Genomic DNA, 21,522 nt, shown 5'->3' on the forward strand with positions numbered 1-21,522 from the left:
GACCTTGACCTCAACAAAAGCGGACAAGAAAAATAGCACGTAATTTAAGGCTATAAATGTATGGTATACTTCCATCATTACTTAAATAAACCCATAGCTGGATTGATGGGGGGGGGGGGGTTCACACAAAAATTACATGTTGTCCTTACAGTATCCATGGAAACCGATTTAAAATAGCAACTTTAGCAATACCAGATTCCGGACGAACAACTATTATCATAAACTAGAGACGTTGGCCCATCTCGTCAAAGACCGAACAGTACCAAACCGTAAGATCAGAAATGTTCGTTTGATATGATGTTATTGTCACAAATTTGAATGAATTTTAATCTAGAATTCAAACGTTCCTTGTTTTCCATCCTGTCTTTGTTTCTATATATGCAGGGTGAGGAATCACGTGACTTAAAGGGGTTCTCACATTGGTCACCACGGGTCACAACCGAATATATAATATATCCCAAAAGAGTGACATTTTTTTGTAAAAAAAACAAACGGGGAAAGAACAGTAAACTGATTGTGTTTGATGCACATTTATTCATGTTTACATACATATCACGTATTTCATATAAAACAAAAAATATGTTCAATGTATATTATAACGTTGGCCGTCTGGGGCGGTTTTGTTATGAATCATAGGAATTTCCAAGACATCACTAAAATCCTACTGGCATTTTTTCAAGATATCGAGCGATTTTTCAAGAAATCGAGCGATTTTTCAAGACATCGAGCGGGTTTTCAAGACATCGCTAAAAGTCTACGGGCGATTTTTCAAGACATCGAGCGATTTTTCAAGACATCGAACGATTTTTCAAAACATGGCGATTTTTCAAGACATGGCTAAAATCCTACGTGCGATTTTCAAAACTATGAGCTTGTTCAAGACATCGCCGTCAAAGGAACCGTGATCAAACCGACCCCATTTCAATACGTTTTTAATTGAAGTAAGCCATCAATATCTTTGTGTACACTATATACATACTGTAACAAGAATATAATACAACTTATTGTTTTTAAAACATCAATTAATAAACTATGATACCTAGAATTAGACTGCTATTTTGTCTTGGCGTGTTTAACTAATATCAGAAGTGAAAAACACATGCCGCTAACCGCAGATTCTCAGACACGCACACATATTTCAGAATACCTGGCACCTATTTACAATTGTTCATGTTACAAAACAAATAACAAATCTAATTGATGAGACATAATTCAGACAAAACATCACTTATTTCGCAGCAAGAAATTTATACAAAATATGTTTTATTATTGCGCAAATTCTGATTGATGCTGTGTGATTTTTTTTATTCTGATACTGCATACATGTTTCATGGAAACAGGTACCCTATCTGCTTCTTTTTTTGTGTGCAACCTTTTCTAAGTAATCCATGTAATGTTGTAGAGTCATGAGTGATCCAAAGACCTTTATCCCGAAAACGAAATCATGTGAGCAAAAGTCGGCTTGGAAATTCACCACCATTTTCACAATCCCATTATGTAACACTGGACTGAGTTCACTATTCACGTTCTTCTCAACTGGTTCCACTGGAAAAAAACACAAAAAGGACATTTTATTTTTAAGCCACTCATCAACTGAATGTAACAGGCCACTCATGAACTGAATGTAACAGGCCACTCATGAACTGAATGTAACAATCCACTCATAAACTGTATGTAACAATCCACTCATGAACTGAATGTAACAATCCAATCATGAACTGTATGTAGCAGGCTACTCATGAACTGTGTGTAACAAACCACTCATGAACTGTATGTAACAATCCACTCATGAACTGAATGTAACAGGCCACTCATGAACTGAATGTAACAATCCAATCATGAACTGTATGTAACAATCCACTCATGAACTGTATGTTACAAACCACTCATGAACTGTATGTAACAATCCACTCATGAACTGTATGTAACAATCCACTCATGAACTGAATGTAACAGGCCACTCATGAACTGACTGTTACAAGTCACTCATGAACTGAATGTAACAGGCCACTCATGAACTGAATGTAACAATCCACTCATGAACTGAATGTTACAAACCACTCATGAACTGTATGTAACAATCCACTCATGAACTGAATGTAACAAGCCACTCATGAACTGTATGTAACAATCCACTCATGAACTGTATGTTACAAACCACTCATGAACTGTATGTAACAATCCACTCATGATCTGAATGTAACAATCCACTCATGAACTGTATGTAACAATCCACTCATGAACTGTATGTAACAAGCCACTCATGAACTGTATGTAACAATCCACTCATGAACTGTATGTAACAATCCACTCACGAACAGACCACTCATGAACTGTATGTAACAATCAACTCATGAACTGTATGTAACAATCCACTCATGAACTGAATGTAACAATCCACTCACAAACAGACCACTCATGAACTGTGTGTAACAAACCACTCATGAACTGTATGTAACAATCCACTCATGAACTGAATGTAACAATCCACTCACGAACAGACCACTCATGAACTGTATGTAACAATCAACTCATGAACTGTATGTAACAATCCACTCACGAACAGACCACTCATGAACTATATGTAACAATCAACTCATGGACTGTATGTAACAATCCACTCATGAACTGTATGAAACAAGTCACTCATGAACTGTATGTAACAATCCACTCATGAACTGTATGAAACAAGTCACTCATGAACTGTATGAAACAATCAACTCATGAACTGTATGTAACAATCCACTCATGAACTGTATGAAACAAGTCACTCATGAACTGAATGTAACAATCCACTCACGAACAGACCACTCATGAACTACTCATGAACTGTATGTAACAATCCACTCATGAACTGTATGAAACAAGTCACTCATGAACTGAATGTAACAGGCCACTCATGAACTGTATGTAACAATCCACTCATGAACTGAATGTAACAAGTCACTCATGAACTGTATGAAACAATCCACTCATGAACTGTATGTAACAAGTCACTCATGAACTGTATGTAACAATCCACTCACGAACAGACCACTCATGAACTGAATGTAACAATCCACTCATGAACTGTATGTAACAATCCACTCATGAACTGAATGTAACAAGCCACTCACGAACTGTATGTAACAAGCTACTCATGAACTGTATGTAACAATCCACTCATGAACTGTATGAAACAAGTCACTCATGAACTGAATGTACCAATCCACTCATGAACTGTATGTAACAATCCACTCATGAACTGAATGTAACAAGCCACTCACGAACTGTATGTAACAAGCTACTCATGAACTGTATGTAACAGGCCACTCATGAACTGAATGTAACAGGCCACTCATGAACTGAATGTAACAATCCACTCATGAACTGTATGTAACAATCCACTCATGAACTGTATGTTACAAACCACTCATGAACTGTATGTAACAAGTCACTCATGAACTGTATGAAACAATCCACTCATGAACTGTATGTAACAAGTCACTCATGAACTGTTTGTAACAATCCACTCATGAACTGTATGAAACAAGTCACTCATGAACTGAATACAACAATCCACTCACGAATAGACCACTCATGAACTGTATGTAACAAGTCACTCATGAACTGTATGTAACAATCCACTCATGAACTGTATGAAACAAGTCACTCATGAACTGAATGTAACAATCCACTCACGAACAGACCACTCATGAACTGTATGTAACAAGCCACTCATGATCTGTTTGTAACAATCCATTCATGAACTGAATGTAACAATCCACTCACGAATAGACCACTCATGAACTGTATGTAACAAGCCACTCATGATCTGTTTGTAACAATCCACTCATGAACTGAATGTAACAAGCCATTTGTAACAAGCCACTCATGATCTGTTTGTAACAATCCACTCATGAACTGTATGTAACAAGCCACTCATGAACTGTATGTAACAGGCCACTCATGAACTGTATGTAACAGGCCACTCATGATCTGTTTGTAACAATCCACTCATGAACTGAATGTAACAAGCCACTCACGATCTGTTTGTAACAAGCCACTCATGATCTGTTTGTAACAATCCACTCATGAACTGTATGTAACAAGCCACTCATGAACTGTATGTAACAGGCCACTCATGATCTGTTTGTAACAATCCACTCATGATCTGTATGTAACAATCCACTCATGAACTGTATGTAACAGGCCACTCATGATCTGTTTGTAACAATCCACTCATGAACTGTATGTAACAGGCCACTCATGAACTGAATGTAACAATCCACTCATGAACTGAATGTAACAAGCCACTCACGAACTGTATGTAACAAGCTACTCATGAACTGTATGTAACAGGCCACTCATGAACTGAATGTAACAGGCCACTCATGAACTGTATGTAACAGGCCACTCATGAACTGTATGTAACAGGCCACTCATGAACTGAATGTAACAGGCCACTCATGAACTGTATGTAACAAGCCACTCATGAACTGTATGTAACAGGCCACTCATGAACTGAATGTAACAGGCCACTCATGAACTGTATGTAACAAACCACTCATGAACTGTATGTAACAAGCCACTCATGAACTGAATGTAACAGGCCACTCATGAACTGAATGTAACAGCCCACTCATGAACTGTATGTTACAAACCACTCATGAACTGTATGTAACAATCCACTCATGAACTGTATGTAACAAACCACTCATGAACTGTATGTAACAAACCACTCATGAACTGTATGTAACAGGCCACTCATGAACTGAATGTAACAGGCCACTCATGAACTGAATGTAACAAGCCACTCATGAACTGAATGTAACAAGTTACTCATGAACTGAATGTAACAAGTCACTCATGAACTGAATGTTACAAGCCACCCATGAACTGCTTGTTACAAGCCACTCATGAAATATATGAAACAAGTCACTCATTAACTATTTGTAAAATATAAACATGGATCATTCTTTCTTTTAAATTAAGCTGACGCATAAGCGAATAAAGTAAAAAGATGGACGCTTTGGCGAAACACTGATGTCGATTCTAAGATGCCAGCAGAACTTAAGAAGCCCTTGTCAAACCCACAGCCTTTTGAATGAAGGGTAGACCGTGGTCATAAAATCACGAAAATATGAGTATTTATATCAATGTTAAACATATGCGATATCGCTATTAATCGAAAAAAATATAATAAATTTGGAATCTTGCCATGATCTTCGGTGCAAAAATTGAGTTAAGCTTGAGATGAAGTAGTTATTTTAGAAAACGAGAAATGATTTAAGTATTTTCGTGATGTTGGGATCTTGGGCCATTATTACGAACAGTCTCAAGTCTGAGTTCAGACTCAAGTGGTAAGACTGAAAATCTTCATTTTATTGTAACTTTCCTGCTAGTTTAACATTGATGATGAAATTTGATGAAGTTTATTAATATGTTAAATTGCACAATTATCTACATATATTTTTGTAAAAAGATTAAAAAAGATGATATTTTGGAATATGATAAAAGTGTTTTTCTGAGTCTGAGCCTAGCCTCACAGTTAAGACTGTCTATAATCATGGCTCATGAGTATCACATGACCAAAACAGTTAATCGATATATGGACGAAAAGAAAAGCTTGGAGACGTATTCATAAAACACCTAAAGTCAATTCCTAACTTAAGTCGATTTCTTAAAAATGTCATAGTCAAATTAAAAGAAATGCAAATCTATAAGTGTTTTTATTCAATGAGGTCAATGAAAATCATGTATTTTTTATTTGTTTAAGTTTTTTATTTCATATGATTAAAGAGATACTAAACTTAGGAAATTGACGTAAAGGCTTAGTTTAATCCTTCTATAAGTGACCCCCCCCCCCAAACCGTGTATAGTAAACAACCTCTGTGCATCGATCTTAATCAAATTGCTTAATTGTCTTATCAGATCGGAGATCTGAATATCCTGCTGTGCAGTTTTATAATAGAAATGGACCCTAAATGGCCCTGAGGCAAAACACAAATAAACAGGAAATTTGCCCCTTCTGTGACATCAGTGCATTTTGCAGGAGATGCACAACAGAGGATTGTCATGCTTAGCATAACTTAAACTAGTAAGGAAATTACTTAAGCAGTTTAAGGAATACCGCCCCAGTCCTGAAAATTTCCATATCTTTTAATAATATTTCTTACACCAAAAAGTGATCTTTACCTCATGTCTTGCAAAATCCTTTGGATACTCTTTCACATTGTTAGGAATGCTGCCATTGGCTCCGTTTGTGACGAGCATGCGCAGTAGGACGACCTTCTGCTGCGATTCCAGGCGGGAAAGTCCTGCCGCTAGATGGAGACATGTGTCACCGCCTCTAGTCTGCTCCTAAAACACACAAAAACACACATTTATTACCGTCTGGAGAAGTTAGACGATTTCTGAACACACGTGTCAAACTTTCTTTTTTATAAAAAAAAATCATATTACTACCAAATGATTAAAATATATAACAAGAGGCCCAAAAGGGCCTATGCTCTACTGGCATGGCTTTTGTGGTCATATCAATCTACAGCATGTATGTATGGGTAAAAGGCAACAGACATATAGTTTATGTTTTGTGTTTGGGTTACCTGAAAACGTAGCACATTCAACATCTGAGCCAAGAAAGTATTGTAAGCAGATTAGTTGCATGAACTATTTTAATATGTAAAAGTCATCTGACAAAAAAAATGCTTTCAAAACTGTACTCATAGTAAAAATTTCTGTAGTTTTAAAAGTTAAAAAAAGTTGGTCAAAAGGTCAAAGTCAAGGGCATCCTAGGACAACATTGATCAATTTGAACAAACATTCACAATCAATTGTGCTGAGATGGATGCACGAACACACAAAAAGATTTTCAAACCTTTCCAGATTTATGTTTACCAAACCTGTGAACCCTGGGTGTGGCCAGTAATGACACCAGGTGCATAACTTAAACATTCACAACCAATTTTGTTAAGATGAATGCGCAAACTACAGAACTTAAAGCTAAAAAATGGCCTTTGGGCTTTCAACAAGAACAAGGCAGAGTAATTCACAAAATCAACTGCAGAAGCAAAAAGCAAATTGTCTCTCAAAATCCTAGACTTGCAAATTGTCTCCCTTAACTTTAGACTTGAATTTACATGTACATGTAAACTTGGCTAAAAATAGAATTCGCTCATGCAGACCTGGCTAAAAATAGAAAGCATTTCTTTAAAACTTTCATGGCCCATAATCTAGGCATTTATGGGCGGATCTGGCTGGTTTTCGAAAGAAACCGAGCTCTAATGGATATCTAGATACTGTACAAGTTTCATCGAGATACAATCAAAACTGAAGACTGTATCGTGTTCACAACCAATTGTTTATAGACGCACGAACGCACGACCGCACGGACGCACGACCGCACAGATGCACATACTACGTACACATTACCATCGCATAAGCTCTTCTGGCCTTTGGCCAGTAGAGCTAAAAATGATATATTTTTTTAAGAAACGTGGTTAAGTCACTTAGTTTTGTTTAACCTGTAGCATTTTTCGACGGCGTTCAGCGGGGAAGCCTGCCAGAAAGTCCGTGATAAGGTCAAGGTCACGTGTCTCCACCGCCATCATAAGCGGCGTCTTGCTACTTGATTGCTCCTGAAAAAAAATATAACTTTCAAGGAAAGATGTACATGTACCAAGCAAGGTCAGACGAAAAAATCTCAGTCATTGCATAGTGTAAGTAGTTTGGTTTACAACTCGAAGTGAACGCTAACTTTGGATCTGTGACATTACTTAAAGCTGCTCTTTCACAGATTGACAGTTTTGACTTTTTTTTTAGATTTTGTCTCAGAATTAGCTGATTATGGCATCAATGCATTTAATTCAGTAATACTATAAGATAACTCACAATAGAACATATCTCAATTGTTTAGAAAACTGCCGAAAATTGCATTTATCTTAAAGCGTTAGTAACGCTTTTAGTCATAAAATATCAGTTTTCGCACGTAAAAAGAATGAAAAGCTGTGATCTGATCTTTTGTCAGCAATCTTGTATCATTGGTTTCAAGACATTTATGCAAAAATTAGCCCATTCAAAAAAAATAAAAATAAAAAAAGTTGTCAAAACGGCCAATTTGTGAGAGTGCAGCTTTAAAGAGTAACCAGTGCAGTCGCACCCAAACTCTCAAAAATACTTAAAGACCTAGGTTAAGCCTTCTATAAGTGACCCCCCCCCCCTTCCAACTCTATCTACAGTACACAACCTCTATGTATTGATCTTAATCTAATTGCCTGTGTCCTTTTATCAGATCTCTGATCTGAGTATCCTGCTGTGCAGTTTTGGCGGTTTTATTACAGAAATGGACCCTAAATGGCCCTGAGCCAATAAACAAATACACAGGAAATTGGCCCCTAGTGTGACACAAGTGCAATTAGCAGGAGATGCACAGCTGGGGATTATCGTGCCAAACATTCCTTAAACTATGCCTTAAACGAAATGTGTTCTGTCAACTTACCATAAAACAAGTATTACCAAAACGTACTTTATAATGAATTCTTAAACTATTTTAATATATAACACAATTTCATAAAGTTTGCGTATGACATCGGGGCTTACCCTTATATTGACGTCAGCTTCTCTTTTCAACAATTCCATGATGATCTGCCGACAGGAGCCGTCCTGCGCGTGCTTCTTCAGCGCAACGTGCAGGGCCGTCAACTCTGGGGTGAGAAGAAATAAAAATGTTACATTACATTAAAAGTTAGTAAAAGGAAATTATGTAGACGTTCTGTTCTAGGGTGGTATTCAAAACGCACCTGAAGTCAATCTTATGGTCATTCATCAATGATTTCATTTACTTTATCAGTCAGTTGTAAAAAACAGTAATCCGATTAGCTACATCGTTCTTAGATCCAATTAAGACCAATATGGAAGACCAGCCCTAGTCCGTGTATTATAAGTTACCGAGTTAGTAGGTTACCCGATATGGGATATACGGGGCAAAGGAAACCATATCAGGTGAGAGCGAAGCTCGAACCCGAATATATTTTTCTGCGCCCCGTATATCCCATATCGGGTCACCTACTAATCCCGTAACGTATATATCACGTCGACAACCTGTTTACATGTTTAAATGTTTCATTTATTCGTCGAAATCGGAAAATAGACGCCATTTTGGTACGATTTAAATTCGGTGACCCAATATGGGGTCACCGCGTGACCACTCCTGGACCAATGGCGTTGCGTCATACATGTTGGAGGCGTGATATATGTAAATATGTGGCTAGGAAAAAAAGTATACACGTTGAAATATGACGTATTTAGCAACTTGCCATATACGTATACGCACATATGTATGGCGTCACTAAATTAAGACACTGCAGGGCCGAGCAAGAACGAAATTTAGCAAAGCCTTCTGGTACACGAATTCTAGAATATTTTTCGGAATCCACCTAAACATCAAGTAGGACTTTTGTCACGTTATTCTCATCAAACAAAGGGGAAATAATACATGTGCAGATAATTGCTATTAGTAGTAGTTCAACAGCAATAAATTAGTAATTTGAAACACAGTAGTTTGATGGGAATGAACTCCAGCTTTGGTGTCATATGACCTGTACACAATTAAGGGACATTTAGCTAAAAAAATGTTACAAAATCTTCAAATTTATCAAAAGAACCCGTTGATAAATCCGAAGATTTTTTTAGGTTAAATGTCACTAAATTTTGTCTACTATTGGGTTCAGAGGATTTGATTACAAACATTCTCAAGTATGGGGTCAAACTTTAGTGGCAAAACTTCAACTCTTCATTTCAATGTAATTTTCTTTCTTGTAAAGTTGTAATGATTACTTTTATAACTATTCGAAATAATCCAATTATTCACAATTGTTTTGTATACAGTTTGAATACAAATTATTCTTTTTTATTCAATAAAGGTACTTTTCTGAGTCTGAATCTAGACTTTGACTTGAAACTGTTCGAAACCATGGCCCCTTGCCAAAGCAATAAAGGGCACATTTAAGCAGTTGTCAACAATTAAAAAGAGTTGAGCTAGTTAAAAGCTGTCTGAATGTATTACTCACTGTCGCCATGACTGCGGATGTTAACGTCTGTAACGGGGGCGTTGAGAAGCATGATGACGATCTGGAGACCGGAAGCGTCCCCGAGATTGACGGCCACGTGCAGCGGCGCCCGCCAGATGTAACTGTCCGCGTCGGTGTAAATCTTCAAGGGTAGAGGGTTGAAACGTTATCTTGAACCAAATATTTTAACCCGATTTCGAGCGACAGCTCGTCAAAATGAGCTGTTGTGGAATTGGAATACTTTACAAGCGTAAACGAACATATTGAAAACATACTGTCCACTTTAAGGCTCATTTAAGTAAGTGACGCTAATGTTAGTTTTCAGTCGAACCCCGTTGGCTCGAACTCCAAGGAACCGGCGAAAATGCCTCGATCCTATGGAAGTTCGAGCCAAGCGGGAATGCTTGTATTCAGTAGATGGAAATCATCAGTTCGAGCCAACGAGGAAATCGAGCCAAGCGAGTTCGAGCCAACGAGGTTCGACTGTATTTCTATACGTGTGTACACTCCGCGAGATTATAGAATATTTCACTCACGGTTCCCTGTATGTTGGTGTCTGCGCCATGGTCCACCAGCCATGAGGCGTACGGGTAGTTGGCTATCATAGCGGCCAGAAACACTGGCGTCTGCAATAAGGAACAATGCAATTATACATATAACGGACATTCAAATATAAATGTCATAAGACTTCGTTGAAATAATGTCAGTTGATAAAAACTTGAGCACACTTTCTGGAAAAAAGTAGAAGGAATCAGTCGCCATGGAAAGGCGGTCTTTTGACATACAATAGCTAAGATTTTATGACCTTGAGGTCGAATGTCAAAATTTAAATTTGCTTTGACGTACTAGTTCCGAGAGAAACTCGCACATATATTAAAAGTTCATTTTAAAAGAATGCAATTAGATATTAAACAGTATTTAATGGATAAACAGTATTTTATGGATCAGTTGCAATCTAGCGTTGGGCAAAACATGTGTCCTTTTTGAGGCCGAAATTCGGCCCAATTGCTCTCCTGAAAAGTATATAATCCCCCCTTCCCAGGTAAAAAATAGTGCGATTCATGAATATGTCGATAGGTTTGTTGAATAACTGGTTTGAAAACAAGTTAAACATTATATAAATCATGTTAGTATTTCCCCCCTTTTTCCAAAACGACGCTATTTTTCCCTATCACAGGGTGCCGCCATCATTCCCTTTAAAGTGGAAAAAAACACTGCGGCCCCATGAACAGAGACATAATCGCATTCCATTGAGACGCCGGGCGTCATCGCGGCGCAAACTGACCTGTTTGCATTTGTTCTGGAGATCGATACACTGCGGGACGACGTTTGTCTTTACGAGCACTTCCAGAGCCTGTGCAAGAATCCTCCGGTCCTCTACCGCCACCAGCGTGTGCAGTGGCCTGTGGAAGACGATCGTAGTTTAGTTTAGTTTAATTAAGATTATACTCCAGTCGAACCCCGTTGGCTCGAACTCCCAGGGACCGGTAAAAATACCTCGATCCTCGGGAAATTCGAGCCAAGCGAGAATGCTTACATTCAGTAGAAAGAAATCGGTCCTTTACATCCAGATCGAGCCAACCGGGAAATCGATCGAAACGAGTTCGAGCCAACGGAGTTCGACTGTACATGCTATTTATTTTAGTTTGATTAAGACGAACACTTCTATATTTTTTCAAATCAGAATCGACAGAGATAAGTACTGCAGACAATAGTTTACAACTGGATATGTTATCTACACGCCATGTTTTGGCGGGTTCAAACTTCAAAGCAATTTGATTGGTCATCAATAATCATTGGATAAGTATTGACTATTCGATAAACATTTTTGCCCATTTTAACAAAATCCAAGAAATAACCACTTCTGTACAATGGGCGTCTGGTGCGATATTCATAAAACTTCTAAAGTCATTTCTTTACTTAAGTAAATTTCCTAGAATTTTTATAATCAAATTATAAGAAAAGTATAAGTGTTTTTAATATAAAAGAATGCATTTTGGATAAAATTATTGGAAATGAAGTAGTTAAAATATCACAAAGTTATTATATCATATGCTAAGATTGATAAATACTAATGACTTAAAACTGCACTCTCACAGATATACCGTGTTTACAACTTTTTTTATTTTTTGTCTTGGAAAGAGCAAATTCTTGCATACATTTCTGCAAACCAATGATTTAAGATTGCTGACAAGAAATCAGAACGTAGATTTTCATATTTCCGTTCGAAGATTAATGTTTTATGGCTTAAACCGTTACTAACGTAAAAATCACTTTTTGAACTTACATATAAAAATCTGCGATCTATTTTTTGTCAGCAGTCTTACATAACTGGTTTCCATGGATTTTCGTAAAAAAATGGCTCGTTCCAAGGTAAAAAAAAGTTGTCAAAACGTTCAATCCGAGAGTGCAGCTAAAAGATGTTTTATGAACACCACCCCTGATGTCTGTCTTTGACGACTTGGTGGGTTTCAAATCAATGACCCCTTCGTTCAGAGGCGGTAATCTTATACCACTGCAGCTGTCTACTCCCGACTGACTTCACTACATATAAGATGCGCTAGCGGATCCATGATTATTTCTTATTTTAACATGGGAGATAAAGTAATATTATACCGCCAAAAATGCACCAATTCAGACTAGAAATTGTTAAACTTTTCTTGGCAGAGCACCCAGACCTCCTATCAATACTTTACACCAAATATATTTCGAGGGAGGGGCGCAAGTCGAAGGTTACGCCCTTAAGTTACACACCCTCTAACGTCAAATCCTGGATCCGCCCCTTAAGATATACTTAAAAATCGCAATTTATAAATGCAGTTTAAGTATTTTCTTTTTGGAATTTGGAAGAAACTATCAGTGGAGTCGCTACAAATCGACACAAAAGGGGTCGGGGCCTGGGGATGCGGGCATGTGTGTATGACATAAGTTAACACCAGCTCACTCTAAAAGAATAATGTGTTACTAAAATCTAAATCCTCAATATAACCGAAAAACTAGTACCAATTTAAAGAAAAAAAAACGTTCCTTTACTGCTGTGTGAGTAACATATTACAATCTGTTGTTTTAAACGTGATTATAATTGTTCAAGCATCATGCGTACCCGTCCCCTAACTCATCCGCTTCAAACGTCATGGTTTCCTCATCCACAACCGTATTGTCCGCCATTTCCTGGCCCGCCGAGCTCATCTGCGAGAATTGCTGGTGTTGTACATTTTCCACCCATTTTGAATGTTTTTGCATGGAACCCACACTTGGGCAGTTCTCATCATCACCCTCATATTTCATTAGTTTGTCCTCGAATGGGTATGAGGGCCTCCCGCCCCTGGCGTCAACCGTCTGAATCCCGGTGACCGCCGGATGTGGATGCTTCCCCTGCAGGCGCGCGTTAAAAGCGTCATGTTGAGAGTGATCAAAATACGTAGGCGCAAATGACGGAGCTTCGTCGGTTTCGACTTCATTAATGGAGTTCAGATCACTGGTCGTTGGAACGGAAGGGGGGTCATTATACTGCTGCCTCCATGGGCCGGGGTGGACCGGTTGGTGCCACGGAACATCTGTCAGTTCACTTTTGACGCCCGTGGTGGTGTAGAGCGGATACTGCAAACTTCCATCTTGGATGGCCGGAAATGGTTCACCCGGGTATGGGACAGTAGTATTTGGGAACGCGGAGTCGTTACCATAGCGACATGATACTTGCACTTCTGATTTGATTAGTCCAACGGCGTCCTATAAAGAAGAACATAATGCATGTTACGGCTTTTTTTCTCACCGCCCAAATAGCACGATGGTAGGGCGTTCGCTTCGGATGCGAAAAGTCGGGGGTCTAAACCCCGGCCGCGACAAACCGAAATACATTAAAATAAGGTACCAGTAGCTCCCTTCCCTAGCGCTCGGCATGTCAAGTGTAGTATTGGGAAATAGTGAACTCAGTACTGGTTAAACCCTGAATCCCTAGTAACGGTGCTTTACACCGAGCACGTGAAAGGACCTATATGTCTCTTAGAAAAGAGCTACGGTATCGCTACCGGATTTCTTGTATGATATCTGGATTTGACTGGGAATTTCAGTCACTTTTAACTTCATGTATCACCTATGACATTTAAACACAATTCAAATCGCGATGGCGCCACGAAGGGGTCAAGCCATAATGTAGGCAATAGGCGAGGGTAGACCAATAAATAAACAAACAAATGTTACGGCTTTTACACATTAAAGTCGCACTCGCAGTTGATCAGTATAATGTGTTTATATTCAAGAATAAAGAAAAAAAATCTGAGGTGGTCAACTTAAGCTAATATTACGGTCAATCATCATTGACTTCATTCACTCTTTTGGTCAGTTATTAGTAACAAGTAATCCGATTAGCTACATCGTTCTTAGATCAAATTAAGACCAATAATGAATGCCAACTCAGATTGCATCTGCGACAAAAATGATTACGTTTTTTTAAATTATAGTATGTTCACTTAACCTGTAAAACCTATTTGCATTTGCAATGTTTACAACTTTCGCTACAGTTTGACCAATTTGTTCTTTGTTACATTAAACCCCATTTCATAATACAGTGGTAAGGGCCTGTTCTAGCAATTCAGAGGTCGCAGGGTCGAATCCTGCTATCAATTTGTCTTTGTTATTTTTAGAATTTATTTGCATTTTTAATGCATTTTAATTTCCAAAAAAATGTCGTATAGTTTATAACTTAAATATCGAAGCGTATGAGCCTTCAAGGGGTATGTCTTATACATATAGCGCTGCTTATCTTTTATCATACAAGAGTAGTTTTACGGATTCTTAAAATAAGTTTGAGTTCATGGCAAAAAAAATATTAAAAAAACAACAACCCGATTTGTAGCTTCAATTGGACTTCCTCAAAGACTCGCAAAGCAATAACATTTTAATGGAAGTTTTTTTCCAACCCCAGATAAGTAGATCCAAATATTTGCCCATGCTGGAAATCCTTATCTTGTCCACGGGCAAGGATAAAAAAGTACCCGTATAGTATAATAAAAAATAAAAACATTTTTAAGTATATTTTGTTAAACTGAAGTGGAAGAAAAGCATCCACCATGGCCGCTCGTGAAACACCCTACACTCGGGTTAGGATTATAAATATATTCCATGGCCGAGAGTGTTAGATAGGTTTATTCCGACCCGAGCGTAGGGAGTTTTGCGGAAACGAGGTTTACCTGCGCGAGGGTCGGTATGAACCTATCTTACATGAGCGGTTATGGTAGATGCTTTTTCTCCCACCTCAGTTAAACAAACTTAAGTAATAAATACGTGAAAATGTATTTTTTGATGGAACTCTTTTGTACTTAGTGAAAATAATTGCGTCTGGATATGCGATAGCACGTGCGATAGCACGTGGTTGTCATGAATATGCGCGCAGTTATCCAGTTAATGTTAATAGTCAAATCGGTCTTTTAAATAGTTCTAAGAAGAATGAAGCATTATTTCTTGAATGGTGCGTGAAAACTGTTTTATGTTGACATTTGAAGCGAGAAATAATTAATTAGCGTTCTAAATATTACCATAACACAAGATTTCCTTGATGCTACTGAAGACAGTCTTCAACAAGGGAGGTAATTACAATGTGGTGACCGTTAAAAAGGAGTTCCATACGGGCATTTTATCTTCGCCCGTGGGCAAGATTATAAGTATCTTCCATGGCCGAGAGTGTAAGATAGGCTCATTCCGACCCGAGCGTAGGGTGTTTTGCTGAAACGAGGTTTACCGAGTTTCCGCAAAACACCCTACGCGAGGGTCGGGATGATCCTATCTTACACGAGCGGCTATGGTAGATGCTTTTTCTCCCACCTCAGTTAAACAAAATTAAGTAAACATGTATTTTTTTGCTGGACCTCTTTTGTGCTTAGTGAAAAAAATGCGTACGGATATGCGATAATTCGTGGTTGTCATGGATATTCGCGCAGTGATTCAGAGTATGTAAATGGTCTGATCGGTCTTTAAATAGTTCTAAGAAGAGTGAAGCATTATTTCTTGAAAGGTGCGTGAAAACTGTTCTCTGGAGACATTTAAAGCGAGAAATAATTAACTAGCGTTCTAAATATTGTCACAACACAAGGTTTCCATGATGCGCTACAGACGAGTCTTCAACATGGGAGGTAATTACAATGTGGTGACCATTAAAAGAAGTTCCATACGGGCATTTTATCTTCGCCCGTGGGCAAGATAAGAATTCCTAGCATGGTTAAATTAATGGATCTACTTATCTGAGGTGGGAGAAAAGAATATCTAGCATGGTTAAATTATTGGATCTACTTATCTGGGGTGGGAGAAAAACCTGTCTTACACTCTCGGCCATGAAAGATATTTAAAGTCTTCGTCCATTATATGTTTTACCCAAGTGTAGAACTTGTTTTACTTAGCAAAATGTTTATGCCAGTAGCTGTCGTGAAAAAATACTACATATATTCGTTATTTGTTATGCACCAGTCAATTGTAACCACGCCCCCCCCCCTCCAGGTCAGGGGGTACACCGGGGTTGGCGGGGGAAAAGGGCAGTGCTTTCACCTTTCATGTGGCCCCGCAGAGCCGAGTGAATACGGTGGTTTTGTTTTCGCGCCGACTGAAATAGCGGGGAATGGGCCTTACCTAGGATGTCCCCGGGATGCGGAAGCATTTGGCGGGAATTTTACCAGCAGTTCGTCCCCGCAGAACTGAGATTTTACATGGGATTGACTGTATCGAAAGTCAAAGAGTTAAGCCCCCACTATTCCCCGACCCCCCCCCCCCCCGAGGGGGGGCGTTGTTACAATTGACATGTCTGTTATCATGTTCTTACCAATCTCAAGGCCGAATCCAAATCGGTAGACAACTTGTGCTCGTCCGCATCACTGAAGGCATAGTCTGAAAACGGAACAATCAGTGAAAATACTGAATAACTATGAAGTAACTATGAATACAAATTAAATGGAATTGACCTAAGGACATTCTGACTGGGAAAATGCCCCATTCTGACTGAAATTGGAAATCCACGTTTGTTTACAAAGGAACAAGAATGTTATTAAAACAGTGGTATTGGGTTCATTTTTATGCGCTACAAAAACAATGAAAACAGAAATTGATCTTTTCACGTTTGGAAAAAATGTATATATGTTTTATGAAAATAGGTAGTTTTTTAGACGTTTGGCCCCCGCGCTCACCTACATGTAAGACCAACAAAAATATGCCGTTTGACCGCTTCACTGGAATTTGAAGAAATACATTTCAGGCTACTGAATTTGAGTTTTTCATGCAGGATTCTCGTGTTTTCTATGCGCTTTTTATCATATAAACGGCATGACAAGACAGGCATAGTCTTTTAGATTATGAAGTCATGCTTGGGCCCCCGAAATTGAACCATTAGTGATCTTCATTAGGCCGAACAAATCATAGTTGCCATGCGAACAGTTCTGCGACCCTGAGAAAGCCGTTGAGACCGGCAATACGTGAACGGTCATTAAAGGCCTAGTTGGGCATGATAATCCCCTGCTGTGCATCTCCTATTTATTGCACTGGTGTCGCAGTAGGTGCCATTTCCTGTGTATTTGTTTATTGGTTAAGGGCCACTTAGGGCTTACACTTTTCGAGTAGAAAGTCTATCGTCTCACTAATACATATAAACATTATTCATAGCTAATGTATTTATAAATTAAACCAAGTAGAAATTAAAAATAAACAAATAAGAGAGGTCAGTTTTTAATTTTTTATTTGACATATATATTTAAATGCATTTTGATAAAAGCGTGGTCAGCATTTCTATATCCAAATTGTGAAGCACCCTGGTGAAATCATATGATATATAACAGAACAGAATATCTAGGCATTATAATAATGATATTATAATCATTTGAAGACAAAACAACTAAAAGTCAAGATGCTTTGTACATTTCTATATTTAAATAAAATCTCCATAACTTCACAGCTGGACACTCAGATGGGAGATCTGATAAGCCGCAAAAGCCAATTAAGATAAGGATCAATACACAGAAGTTGTTTACTATACACGGATTTTGGGGGGGGGGGGGGGGGGGTCACTTATAGAAGGCTTAAACTAGGCCTTTAAAGTCGTGATTTTCAGAAACCGTCTTAATTCCTTAACACAAGTCTTAATTGAAAAAGGACCAATGGCAGTGGTGAAATGTCGAAAAAAAATGAGAAATCTGATGACAACGTCTGATGCCATGTTATGTAACAGCATTAAACCTGAACGATTAAAAAATGCCATGTAGATTAAGTGAAATCATAATATGAGTTAAGGTAAAACCGATGACTTATTCAAAGCCAAAATATTTCCAGCTTGAAACTTCTTCCGGGTACCTGGTACGTGCGGGTACTGTACAGTACTGTTTTTGAGCTGTGTTTTATCAGCTTAAATGATTATTTTATGACAAAACATTTATGTAGAACTTGACAAAACGGTAGAATGGTGTTACAATTATAAGTTGATATTCATAGTACCACCATTTAGTGATATACTACACGTTTGGTCAAAATGGTTTCCATAGCATAACTTGTATAAACATAAATGTGTTAAAAGACATGTGAACAATTTACCTGTTTTAGAATAATTGCTGTAAGGATCACTACTTTGCCGAGGAAAATTATGTTCCGCCATATTATAATTTAAATCTTGATCCACACAATATCATTTTAGTATAACAAATTGTTCAACAAAAAATTGTGTAAATGGACTTTCCACTTTTCATTCAGTGCTAAACTACGACAAATAGCGCTCTACATCGAAGGAGTTACATGAATACTACTGCTAGATCGTATTTCGAATTGTGTGTATGCTATTTATAGCAACAACGGAATTTCCTATTACGACCACGATGTTTTCCGTATCAGTCCGTCACGCATTCCGAGTTTGCCGGAGATGACCGAGTAGTTGTATAATTATGAGATATCATCGTTTCGACATCCCGTATTTTCACGGAAAGGACCGACAAATTAAGCTTTCCTAAAATGCTAGTCTTCTTCTTACTACTGCAAGCATTCTAGGCGATGAACGCGATTTTGTTGTGTTTATGTTTATAAATTAACAGTGCACATTAACAACGCCCGTGTCAAGTCTAGCGGAGGGTGACAGTCTGCCTTTCCCTCTTGAGGCTGCCGAAGGTGGGACGGCTTACTATGAATTATAAAAGATTCGGATGGTACCTGTGAAGATCGATTGACGTCTGGTAACACAGGATGCTTGCTAATATAATGGGACCGGGCAGGCGACTCCGTGGTCTCGAACAGAGCCGATAGGTCTAAAGTACGTTTTTGGGACATCGACCAGGCTGTGCAATATGCGGTACACCATCGCTACCCCTTGTCTGGGTCTACCGGGGCTCATGCTGCAGCATCATCCGGGTTGTAATGCTGGTATGAGAAGACCATTACTGCCGACCTACGCGCTTTCGAAAGTTGGTATCCTGGTGAAAGGGCCCAAGATGGCGGGAGCGTCCTCCATGAGAAATCTCACGATAGTGGTATACATTACACATGTACATCAGAGGTTCTTAATAAATCTTCTTGGAGCACCGTTGCTGATTGTTATGTTGAAGACAGGATATAAAGGATCGTGTTAGCTTTCCTGGTGACAGTGTTGATATGGGGATTCAAAATCAATCATTTGTGGATGATGAGGCCTATATACAGTATTGTGCGGAGTCGACTTATTCTAGTGTATTTCCATGAATCATGGTAGTAAGGTCATATGTCTTTCATTTCGTCTGAATTACCTGGCCTCTCTTAGGGTGGATTTCTATGAACCAGTCCCCCATCTTTAGAGACCATCCAGGTCGTGTTCAAGAGCGTAGCCTTCTACTTCCGCCTTGATGTGTTGATAGAACACGCGGCATCGGCAGAGTCTAATTGTTTATACAGAGAGGATGTTGTTGGAAGTTCATTAATATACATGAGAATCAGCAGTTGACCGATAACGCTTCGTTACATAGTGGGAGCCTGGATTGTGCTGGTGTCCGGATGGATATACTCCCATCCCATGATGTTCACCAATTATATCTGCGACCTCCCATGAAGCTGTTGATCCAACTAAACAAGGTGTCAAACGACCCAAACATTTTGTACTAGGTTAGGAGGCGATGGTGGGGCACTTTAGCGAACACATTGAAAAGTCCAACCGGATAATGTTAGTTTGACCCGTGCTCTCCATGATGTTGGCTAGAAACCCTGAATGTTAAGTAGGTTTCACAGGATCTCCTTTTGCAAAAGCCATGCTGGACATCTGTCTGGATTTTGTTTTATGATTGAGCTGCTAACCATGTGCTCTTAACGTCGTACATGTTATGGGTGAGGAAAACGGGACGTACATAGTTTTCGGGTTTGGCTAGGACATCGATCCTCATTAAAAACGAAAAATAAAAATAAAAAAAATAAACCACTCATAGATACTGATGATTTCGTATGTCTTTATCAAGATTTAAACCAATAAGTATATTGTATTTACACCCCTTTTGCGCTTTCTTAGATGAACGTGAATTCTTTCGTGAAGTCGAAATAATTCACAGTCTGAAAGAGAATTAGTAAATAGCCATAGTCTAAAAGTAAAGTAGCGACGTAAACTCCATAGCCTTAAAGATAAGTAGGGACGTATACTCCATAGCCTTAAGATAAATAGGGACGTATACTCCATAGCCTTAAGATAAGTAGGCACGTTTACTCCATAGCCTTAAATATAAGTAGGGACGTATACTCCGTAGTCTAATAAGTTAAATAGGGACGTAAACTCCATAACCTAGATAAGTAGGATGTAAACTCCATATTATAAATTATAAGCAGAGACCTACATTCATCATCTAAACGATAAGTAGGGAAGTGTATTCCATACTCTAAAAGATAAGTAGGCACGTATACAACATAGTCTAAAAAGTTAAATAAGGACGTTTACTCCATAGTCATAAAGGTAAGTAGGAACGTATACTCTATAGCCTAAAGATAAAAAGGGAGATTTACTCCGAAATCTAAAAGATAAAGAGTGACGTATACTCCATAGTCAAAAAGTTTACTAGGGATGTTTACTCCATAGTCTTAAAGATAAGTAGGGATGTATACTCCGTAGTCTAATAGATAAGTACATGTATGAACTATACTCAATAGCCTTAAAGATAAGCAGGGACGTATACTATATAGTCTAAAAGATAAGTTGGGACAAATACTCTTTAGTCTAAAAGATAAGTATAGGGACGTAAACTCAATGGTATAAAATATAAATAGGAACATAAACTCCATTGTCTAAAAGATAAGTAGGGAGGTATACTCCATAGTCTAAAGGAATAGAAGGGGAGTATATTCCATAGTCAAAAAATAAGTAGGGACGTTGAAATACCCCCTTGTCTAAAAGATATGTAGGGACGTATACTTCATTGTCTTAAAGATAAGTAGGGACGTTAACTCCTTAGTCTAAATGATAAGTAGGGACCTAAACTCCATAGTATAAAAGATAAGTAAGGACGTA

At 38.4% G+C, this 21,522-nt stretch overlaps 1 protein-coding gene across 1 annotated transcript; it reads right to left on the bottom strand.

Moving 5' to 3' along the window:
• Nucleotides 1-514: 514 nt before the first annotated feature.
• Nucleotides 515-18,811, bottom strand: LOC128236120 (nuclear factor NF-kappa-B p100 subunit-like). The gene is made up of 10 exons (XM_052950978.1): nucleotides 18,612-18,811; nucleotides 16,858-16,922; nucleotides 13,153-13,778; nucleotides 11,335-11,452; nucleotides 10,586-10,675; nucleotides 10,050-10,191; nucleotides 8,581-8,684; nucleotides 7,506-7,619; nucleotides 6,178-6,342; nucleotides 515-1,545 (listed from the first exon to the last, which is right to left on the bottom strand). Exons 1-10 carry the CDS (start codon nucleotides 18,670-18,672, stop codon nucleotides 1,522-1,524), a joined length of 1,509 nt encoding a protein of 502 aa, XP_052806938.1. The 5' UTR covers nucleotides 18,673-18,811; the 3' UTR covers nucleotides 515-1,521.
• Between the last annotated feature and the right edge of the window lie 2,711 nt (nucleotides 18,812-21,522).

This window comes from Mya arenaria, chromosome 5, assembly GCF_026914265.1.
Source record: "Mya arenaria isolate MELC-2E11 chromosome 5, ASM2691426v1".
NCBI lineage: Eukaryota > Metazoa > Mollusca > Bivalvia > Myida > Myidae > Mya > Mya arenaria.

Excerpts from the sequence above, each read along its gene's own strand:
- LOC128236120 (XM_052950978.1), bottom strand. The coding sequence starts at position 18,672 with ATGGCGGAACATAATTTTCCTCGGCAAAGTAGTGATCCTTACAGCAAT. Across the intron at positions 8,685-10,049 it reads CATCCGCAGTCATGGCGACA|AGTTGACGGCCCTGCACGTT; the intron begins GTGAGTAATACA and ends TTCTCACCCCAG. Across the intron at positions 6,343-7,505 it reads GCCGTCGAAAAATGCTACAG|GAGCAGACTAGAGGCGGTGA; the intron begins GTTAAACAAAAC and ends TGTGTGTTTTAG.